General features: G+C 30.9%; 1 protein-coding gene across 1 annotated transcript in view; it reads left to right on the top strand.

Annotated features, from left to right (window-relative positions):
• Positions 1 to 878: 878 nt before the first annotated feature.
• The window catches only part of LOC108910908 (transforming growth factor-beta-induced protein ig-h3), a 40,606-nt gene continuing 30,936 nt past the window's right edge, over positions 879 to 10,548 (top strand). Inside the window, exon 1 of the mRNA XM_018715658.1 lies at positions 879 to 1,000. Within this exon, the coding sequence (XP_018571174.1) occupies positions 936 to 1,000 (65 nt within the window). The 5' untranslated portion in view covers positions 879 to 935. The remainder of the gene's footprint in view (positions 1,001 to 10,548) is intronic.

The following is a 10,548-nucleotide window of genomic DNA, read 5'->3' as shown; positions in this document are numbered from 1 at the left end:
ATGGTAAGGTCCTCTTTCAATTTAATATTTTGTTAATGTATGTATTTGTGCCGCTTTATGTGAGCAAAAAACATTACTTAACTTAATTTTTCTCGAAATTGGTACATGCTACCGGATTTCGACAAGTATACCTTTTTTTTATAGTATCCTTTAGAGTTTAGAAATGTAATAAATTTTGACTTTTAACATATTTTTTCTTCGATTGTACCCCTTCAATTACTTGCATCGGCGACACTGCTGTTCAGAAAGAAACCGTTTTTCTTAACGCACAGTTGATGTTTACTCGTGTACAAATTTTGACATTTTTATCTTTAACCGAATTAAAGATATTTAAGGAAAACCATTTGGAAAGTAACAACTTCAACACACTGTGTTTCGAAAACAGGTCTCGAAAAAAAAACTTTACTTGAACTACCCCTATCATTTTCCCATAAGAAACTTGCAAACAAGTTTTTTTAAACATGAACGGGACACGCTGTATATTAAAATAAATTACTAAAATCATATGTATCATTTGATAAGATTTTAGAATTTTGTTTAAATATATTTGAACTAGCTTAGTACCCTTAAAATATATATTTCTATGCTTTCTGTAGTACATAAATTTAGTAATTTTTGGTCTTTCTTGTAAAATTTGGGTAGATAATTTTGAAAATTAACATCCATTCTGAGCTATTTGATATACTAAAGGAGAAATATGTAGGTAAATTTGAGGCAGTGGGTTTTTGGATCCACCCTATAAACATCCAGAGGATAAACAAAGCAGACGGCGCTGACCTAACGGTTTTATCTTCAGCCGTGTTTAGAAGCAAGCCCCACCAGACCTGGTGTTTATATATTGAGGCAGCTCGAAGAATGGTAGAGTAGTTCAGCAAAAAAGTTGACAGCGAGTAACACAGTGATAATCGAGTGCACTGCGAAAAATCCGTACAACGATGCTTCTCAGAGCATTTCTACTGGGTGGTTTCCTAATTTTGGGAGCTCACTGCGACATATACAGGTAGGAGGCATCTTCCTTTATGGCAGTAGGATTACTGGAGAATTTTCTGGAAGGCCAAGGTTATGTGGTTGTTGAGTAGAATAGTACCGAAAAAATTAAATAATGATTTCAAATAAATTTTGAATTGAAAATATAAACCCTAAAAAAATATACTTTTAATTAATAAAATCATTACAAACCAATTTTAGTAAGAATAATTGATAAAATAGAATGTTTTTATTTGACAACATAAAAATTGATAGAAAATACACGTATAATAAATATATTTCTTGTATTGAAAAATGCATAATAATTTTTGTAGAATGTTACATTGTTGCCTTTTTATTTCAATTATTTATATGTCTAACATAAAAAATCTACCTTAGAATTTTTTTCATTAAAAATCTGACTACGAAGTCTTAATCAGCATAACTTAAAACCTTATCTCAAATTTCATTATGTTATTATAACGCATTACATTTTTTATACTGGTTGAAAGTTTTAAACATATTAAGTTTCTGTTTGAGTCAAAAAGAGGCGTATGAAATGGCTGAAGATGATGAAAATTAGTTACCGACGTTTCTAATTATAGTTAGTAAAAATGGAGTATGTGTATATGCATTTGACAATTTTTTGTTATCTTCAAACATTTCCGATGATTGTTAAATTAAAACATAAGCTTAATAAATTTAGAAATTTATGTCTGTATAAAATAATGTACCTACTACAAGTTGATGAAATTTGATAAATTGGCCTTTTAAGTGGTGTGATTAAGGCTCTACATAGCCAGATTTTTAATAAAAAAATTATGAAAGCGGTTCTCAAAGAAGAGGAAAACGTTATTAGTTACCAAGTGGATCTTTTGTAGTTGAACAAATAGCTCTATATAATGACTAGTTTCTAAAAGTGTTTATCTAGTTAAGGCATTCTTGTCAGATAATATAAAAATGTGTTCACGCAGTTAATAGAAAAATACTATTTTGATTATAAATTGTGCCAATAAAGAAGAAAACAACTTTTTATCATTATAAAACTTTTGTTTAAAAAATCCAAGATTTAATATTATTTATGGAAGTTTTTTTCTCGGAATCAAGTATACCTTTGAAAATATTTTGACCGTTTTCTAGACCACAGCTAACTATGATTTTAAGAAAAAAATGACGCCGTTTGATTCTACCCTTAAAGAAATAGCTGAAACATGGTTGTCCTTAAATTCATTCATTTTATTTAACATCTGAGGTACTAATTGTTCGAAAGTGGTACGAAAATAAGTAGCACCCTGTAAGTATAAATCAAATGAATACGAGATCAGTTTTTTCTCTTTCTGTACTTTCCGATAATATAGATTCCCACAGACAATGGGAAGTCAGTATAGTTAATTATACTATTCTCACACTATTTCCCACAAATTCGAATAACCAATCCCTATTTTGACATATTGTAATCAGAAATGAATAAGTTAAAAAGATTTAAATCTATAAAAAAGTAACAGATACATAACACTATTAAATTTAATCTTGCAGCTTTGTAAAGAAAGAAAATTAAACAGTCACCTTGATTCTAGATTAAGTGAAGTAGGTAATTACATTCCGCTGAACATTTATAAACAAATAAAAAGGTTAGTCATGGAACGGAACATTGTTTAACTTAGGTTCTACCGTTTAAGTTGTAGGTACTTTTTATGACCGAATTTTACACGTCCATGTTAGTAAACATTGTGTATAAAAGCAAACATTTTACAGTAGACACATATGTTTATATTCCTTGATAACTAGTGGGATAGTTGTTTTAATTAGGGCTACAGATGATACTCATTTGATAGATTAACAAATATTTTATTATATAACTATCCTGATTGAGTTGTGTACTTAAAAACAATTAATTGAAGACTTACACCTACTATAGGTCGGTGCAAGAACGGGATAAGTTACATACAAATTATTCAGTTCTTGCACCAGTTTTGTATACGGAAAAAACGTTCTATAGTCTGTTTAGAAATGAAAGAGAGTAATAAAAGCTTATTACGTATGCAAATCGTAAATAAATGTAGTACTGCTGTTTATATTTAATATTTGTATATTATGTATTATCGGTATAGGATGAGGTGTACTTTTAAAAAAACTTTGTGCGATCGGACTGTACTAAATTGTAGCAGGTAGCTAAAATTTAATCCCCGACAATCCGTCTTTGTCTATGCCGCTTCAATTTCTCGGTCCATTTCTCTTATAAGTAAACAATATAAAAACAGCATTTCAAAACATGAGGCTACTTTAAGCATCATAACCGGGTTAAGAGGGTTTTTAGTAATTCAAATACAATTATTCAATATTATCAAAATATTTATTTAAATTTAATGAATAGACTTTTATTCCACACAAAAATATATGTATTTTGAAAATTCAAATTATGGTGAGTAAATGTAGTGTTGTATAAATGTACAATAAAGAAAATAAAAAAGTAGGTATATTAAAATTCATCCTCTGAATATTCTGATGAATTATCTTCGTCTCCTAGATTGATAACGATAGGTTCCACAGTAACGTCAATTAAATTATCGAGTTCCTCCATTTTCTCCTCTTCTTTTTGTACATGATGTATACATCTTTGCCAGTTATCTGCAGTTACTCGTTCCAAGGAATTTTTTAACAAAATTTTCACGTCACTTAATTTAAACGTCGTATTATTTCGCGCTACATCTCCTTTTACCTGCGCCCAGACTAATTCGATTGGGTTAAGTTCACAGTGATAAGGTGGTAACCGTAGTACCGTTATTTGGCGATTTGTTGCCATTTCATCGATAACATATTTTTTCTGATCTTTATTAAGATTGACAAGTGTCAAAAGTTCCTGTTTCACCATATTTGTTTCAAAAGAAATGTTTTTTCCGGATAACCATTGAATTATATCAGCTTTCCTCCAAGCAGTCGTAGGCGTCCGCTCCGTCTGCCGTGAATGGTAACTGGCATTATCCATGATAATTACAGACCCCGGAGGAATAAGATCCAACATCTGTGTAAAATATTCTTCGAAAACATCTGCGTTCATGTCTTCGTGATAGTCACCTGTATTTTTAGATTCAAATAAAAGTAAACCGCCATCTACAAAACCACTGGCATGTGTCACTATTAATCTTCGCCCTTTACCTGAAGGTGCCTTGAACCCTGTTGAAAGTCCATCCAAAAATGCTTGTCGAAAACTTTTTACATTTTTATCTTGCCATACTTTTGTTACAGTATATCCCCCGTTGACCCAAGTTTCGTCTAGATAATAAATATTCCTCCCTTCGTCACGGAATTTTCTAATTGATCTTAAGTAGGATCTTCGCCAACAAATAATTTCATCTTTATCGATAAGAACTGACTTCCTGTTCTGCTTTTCCCAGCAAAAATTCAACTCGGCCCATAATTTATAAGAACATTATTTTGACTCAGATGTAACAATTAAATAAAAAATTTCCTTATTGGCGCCTATTCCTTTCTTGCATCAGAGTTTACAATTAAAGGCTTCAGTATATAGATCGCAGGTTTTCACGATGGCACAGAAGATCCTAACTACAAGGATATTCTGTGGCAATGGTCAGAGATCTAGTAATGAAACGCCCTGTGGGGTATTAAGCCTTCCGCACACATAACGTGGTTTGTCACGTTGGCAGTCATTTATTATATTTTTTTTTCAACAAGAAACTAGTTAATGTAAGGGTTTTTTTGTTGAACCACTTGCGAAGTCGCTGCGCTTTGTGTGGCGTTACTAGATCGCGTCAGATCGCGTTTCATGTGCCGAAGTCTTTAGAATTAATATTTGAATAAGTTTACGTTGATGATTAACATTTGTGATATGCACAAGGTGTCAGAAATTTGACTGCATTAATTTTAACAAACGATAGAATACATTAAAATAAACAAAAAACAGCTTATATGCCATGAGTCCCAAATTTAACCATTTCCGAGAAAAAAATTATTAAAATCTCCAACTTGATGTACAAAAATTAATTAAGGAATATTGACATAACTGCGTGCATAGAATATCATAAAATATAATGTTTGAACACATTTTTTGAACTTCTTTATGCTTAATTCTGAAAAATAATTAGCGTTGTAATATTTAAAATTCGATAAAATTTATAATGATCAATGTGACAACGGCGCGGCCGTTTATTAACACAATTCAGTTCGTATCTGGATTCGACCCTGTCGGAGTGTTTATTGCAAACCACTATTTCCTTTTCTTGAGGTGCATCGAAATTGGTGGTGGACATTTTGAGCACATGTAGTTTGTTTTGTACTTGTCCGTTTAAAAATTACTAAATTTTACTTTTTGGTAAGTAGGTAACCTAAATTATTTTTAATACGTATGATTATTTGGACGACGTGAATCTTTGGGTACTTTAATTATATATTTTTAAAATACATAATTTGATTAAAAGTTAAGTTCTTGTTTTAAGAGATTCATAGTTACTAAAATTCGAGATAAGATTTAAGCACAACACTACATTCGTAGTACAAAATCGATACGTTTTATTTATTTAAAAACTGGAAAACAATTGTCTTGAAATTTACTAAATGTTTCACAATAGTAGTTGTTTACATTTTTTCCATAGTACAAATTTGCCGCGTGCACACGTGGTATGCATCAGCAGGTTAAGCGCTGTTGTCACGTTGTGATGAAACTCCCCAATATTAATACTCGCTGTATTTTGAAAACTGTTAATCTTACGTCCCTGTAATATACAACTTATTTGTTCATTTATGATTACTCTATCTCATGCTGAAGTAATGTCAGTCAAACTTCTTACACCCTCATTGGATGATATTTTACATAATATGTAAAATATCATCCTGCTGCAGTCCTGCTCTCTTGTGTGTCAATGAGATGAGACAGATCAATGAATTCTTCGAATGAAATCAGGGTGTAAGAAGTGTGACTGCCATTACTTCAGCATGAGATAGAGTAATCATAAATGGTAATAAAATACCTAAAAATAAGGAAGCGAAAATTAATCTGAATAACCAGGGTCATTGTAAAACGGGTGAAATACTAGACTAAGTAAAATTTTGCTCCATTTTCTGTTTCATTTACTGAATAACGGAACTTCAAAATTTGGACCTTTTCTTATACAAAAAATGTTTTGCGCTTTATTTATTTCGAATTATTGTGTTAGTTATTTAGATAAAGCAAACAAACTTGAGCTGTCCTATTTTTTATTATACAAAAATTAAAAAATTTGGTCAGAGAGGTTGAATAGACACTTGAAAAAATGTTATTATTCCGGATCATGCCGACATTTTGTCTTAAAAGATAAAAACCGAACTACCGTCGTAAATTTTCATCTTTTTTCCTTACACGTTTGAATACATTTGAATTTTAATACATGCAAAATCCGTTTTTAAAAGATTTCAGTTTGAACACCCTCTCGGAAACTAAACATTTACCAACCTATGTTTATGGGACTTTTCGTCTTATTTTGGGCAGTTCTGTTACTCGACCAAATTCACTTGATCTGCTAGTATCAGTTGAGAACTGGCAACGTTACCAGACTAGTTAATTTTCTTCCTGAACTTACTGCCCTACTACTAATGACATTATGCCTTTGTCACTTCTATTGCGGACCCTCTTCTTGATCTGCGCATCTCGCGGGGAAGACGAGTTTGATCAGGCTATAGTTTGGAATACCCTGTATAAGTAGGAACTTCTTTTATTTGGGTTTTGTTTAAAATTAAACATAAGAAAATTAAGGTAAATTGACATTTGTAACCAATAATCCGGTACATGCTATAACTAGGAATTTTAAAATTATTACAAAGGGGCGGTTCTATATGCCTATTTTTTTTGCTTCCCAATAAGTACTCTAAAGTTAGTTTTTTAAAAATAAATTATAGTAATTGTCATAAAAATTCTGCCGTAAGGTTATAATATTATAATTTTATTATCTTAAGCAGTTTTTCTTTTTTTGAGAGATTTTTCTAAACTGTAAAAAATTGTTTTTCCAATATGATTATGAATATGATTAATGTAAATTCAATTAACATCATAGATAAAGATTTTGAACATTATGAAGACAGAGCAATTCGGTAGATCTGCACCTGAACTGGTGAGTGGTTGGCCCTGACAAGGGTCGGTAAGAAAAAAACATACCTGGGCAGCAAGTACTCGTCCATTGTCTTTTTTTATGCGAACGATAACCTTTTGAGTTTGCATATTCACATCTTGTATGAGTCTTAAAAATAATATTCGGAAGCTAAAGAGTGCAAAAAACTCTTTGTTAATAAGTTTGATTAATGAAATTAAATATGCCATAGCCATGACATAAAAATCATAATAAACTTGTCTAATGAGAAAGTGTTAAATATACAGTTTATTACAAATCCATCACAGTTAATGACAATGCTTTTGTAATTTTCAAAAATTCTAGTTCCCCTTTTGAATAATTAATATTTCTTTGTTGAATGCCTATCATATATCTAGGTAAAGCCTATGATTGATGTGCTATAAGCATGTCATCTTAATGTCTGTGACTAACAAACAACAACAAATGGAAATTTGCGGTTATACATTTACATAACAAAGAAATTTGAGCAAATTTTCTGTAGAACGTAATACCACAATGTCAAGGGAACGAACGGTAAGAGATGACTCATTATGTTTACCTCTAATAATTTATCAAGGAATTGTCTACAATGACTTACATGACGTTTGCATTGATCTATATTCATAACAAAGTTTCCATGAGTTATGTAATTTTATGTAAAGTAGTTTTCTATAAACTAACATAAAGAAGGAAACAATATATTAGTAGTAGGCAACGGTTTCTAGAAAGATAATGTGGTTTTAAGCTCAAACTACCAAGCAATTCACAAATAATCTTTTAAGTGCTACCTACATACAGGGTGATTTAATAAAGGATGCTCGCAATGAAAATTCTGGTACTGTAAATATCTGTACTGAAATACAGAAAATTAAAATAATTTATTTTATATTCAAATGCTAAGAAAACGTCTACTTACTAAAGAGCTTAGAAAAAAATAAGAGGCAGAGTAGACAAATACTTGGGTTGTGCCATATGTCTTCCAAGTGTTGAAAGTGAAAATTCTTGGGTTAGTGTGTTACAAACCCTCTACGAGAGTATTTGGAAAAATTGAAAATTGTCGTGTATCTAAATCCTAAAAAAGTTTGCAAACTGGTTTTCCTTTCTATTTTATCTTCTAATTTACTGTTACCCGGTATACAATAGGTACAGAACAATGTATAAATACATCAACATATCTCAATTAAATATGCAAGTTAGAATTTTATTCCGATGCAGTAATGTTCTTAACCAAGTCAAAATTTTGGATCGAAGACAGTTTGACCATAAAGATATGTAGAATAAATTCTGGATGAAATATTTATCATCATGGTCGGCAATCTAGTAATAACTTTAAGTAAATTGCTGTTTTAATATCATGGAAAAGCGGAGTACTTGATAATCGCATATGATATATGATTATATTTCTAAAAGGATCATACTAATACCAGGATCATTTCAAAACAAGAGGTTATAAAGAGAGTGCAGAAGCCACGAATGCATCTAATTATTATTATTAATTATAAGTTATTCCAACTTCCCCATTATGTGTTATTTCTATTCTATTCTATTTAAAATTCACGTCAATAACAAAAAGAATTGAAAATTAATATACGAGCAACTGTATTTTTAAAAATGCTATATATATTTTTTGGACGACTCACAATTAACAGAAATAGCAGTAAGTTAAATATTCTGTTTTCAACTCCTTAATTAAACGTATTATTTGTAAATGGTTCCAAAGAAAAATTGGTAAAATCAACCCCATATCTCCCCTAAAAACTGATAAAAAATAAAAAAGACTATCCGAAAATGTGAATATTGAATATGTTATCCACAAGAAAGATTTATAAAAATTCTAATAAACTAGTTGATACATCTTATCATTTCCGATATTTTTACAGTGAAAATTCTCAAGTTATTCACCCTGTATAAATATCTTCATGTAGGTATTACACAAGTTTGTCCCTTTCTACAAGGAAACAAGCTTTCAAGATTCTTTACCGTTTTCAGGTAAACATTACGACTTTACTTTAACGAAAGAAGTATTTCATCTCGACCATGGAATGTTATTTTTATTTTTCTACCCATATATAATTTTATTTGTTCATTTTAGTTCTTTTTAGTCGCTTCCTTAGTAACATACGTTGTTCAAAATTATAGCTTCACTTATAAGGCATTTGTCAAGTGAGATATTTTAGGTTTCTTATAATATTTCTAGGTATGTGCGTATAATAAATGTTCCCTAGAAATTAAATTGGTTGGTTAGAAGATTTAGTGTTTTAGTTAAGCAAATAATAAATTTCACATTTCTATTTTTGCCTCTATGAACAAAAGAGAGAAAAAATGCTGCTTTTGTATCGACTATGGCGAAGTAATATTTATGTCGTCGCAAAATGTAGTTGCTGTTCTAGAATAAATAGTTATTAGATTAGATTTTATTAGGTAGACCGAAAATTTCTCTCCTAAATTTAATTACGTGTCATATACAGGGATGGCCAGAAGTACGGAATAAAATTCATATATTTTGAATGAGATAATTTTTTTAAAACGCCGAAACACGTTAACTGATGTTGATTTTTTCCCATCTTTCGGTTATATAATAATTAATTTTTCTTCAACCCCCTAACCTCCAGCTACCCCTACTTTTTTTTTCAAATGGAAACATAAGGCATTAGGGGGCTCGTTGAAAAGCTTATAGAAAACCGAATCCAGCCATACCAAATAAACAAGTTTTATTTTTTCAATAGCAAGGTTTTTAGGGTTGTATAAAACACCTACTTAAAATATATCTAAATAACATTTAATTATCTTCAGTGTTATCCTCCATGAATTTACAAAGAATAAAATAAAGAATTTGAAACTGTACCTATCACAGCTAACCCAAAAATATATATTTTTATGTTGCGTTTTTTTGATACCACTTAGAGTTTGAAATGTTACTATTGTGTCAAAATTAAGTTATTTACTGAATTGCAAAGGTATTTCGTAAAGGCAACGCATCGAAATCTTGATATTGCTTGGATGTGGAGACAAAATAAGAAGTCAGGCTGAAGTGCGCGATTTATTTAATGCGAAATATCCCGAAAACCAAATCTCGCAAGGGACAGTTAGTAAAATATTTCACAAATTTGAGGAACACGGTACAGTACAGACTTTGCCCAAAACTGGACGGGCACGTGCTTTGAATGAAGAAAAGAAATTAGACATTGCATTAGAACTTGTTGAAAATCCTCATACTTCAACTGTTTCATTGGCCCGCAATCACGATGCTTCTCGAACTGCAATTCGAATGTTTCTGAAACAAGAGAAATACCACCCCTATAAGGTATGTCTTGTCCAAGAGCTTTTGGAAGACGATTATGATAGGCGATTACAATTTTGTGAGGAAATGATGAGACGGTGTGACGACAATAATGGTTTTCAACGAGACGTACTTTTTTCGGATGAAGCTACGTTTTATTTAAATGGAGTGGTTAACAGGCACAACTATCGCTTTTGGTCCCAG

Source organism: Anoplophora glabripennis, unplaced genomic scaffold, assembly GCF_000390285.2.
Source record: "Anoplophora glabripennis isolate ALB-LARVAE unplaced genomic scaffold, Agla_2.0 scaffold635, whole genome shotgun sequence".
Lineage (NCBI taxonomy): Eukaryota > Metazoa > Arthropoda > Insecta > Coleoptera > Cerambycidae > Anoplophora > Anoplophora glabripennis.
The sequence above is the reverse complement of the archived record's forward strand: the minus strand, read 5'-3'. Positions and strand labels throughout refer to the sequence as shown.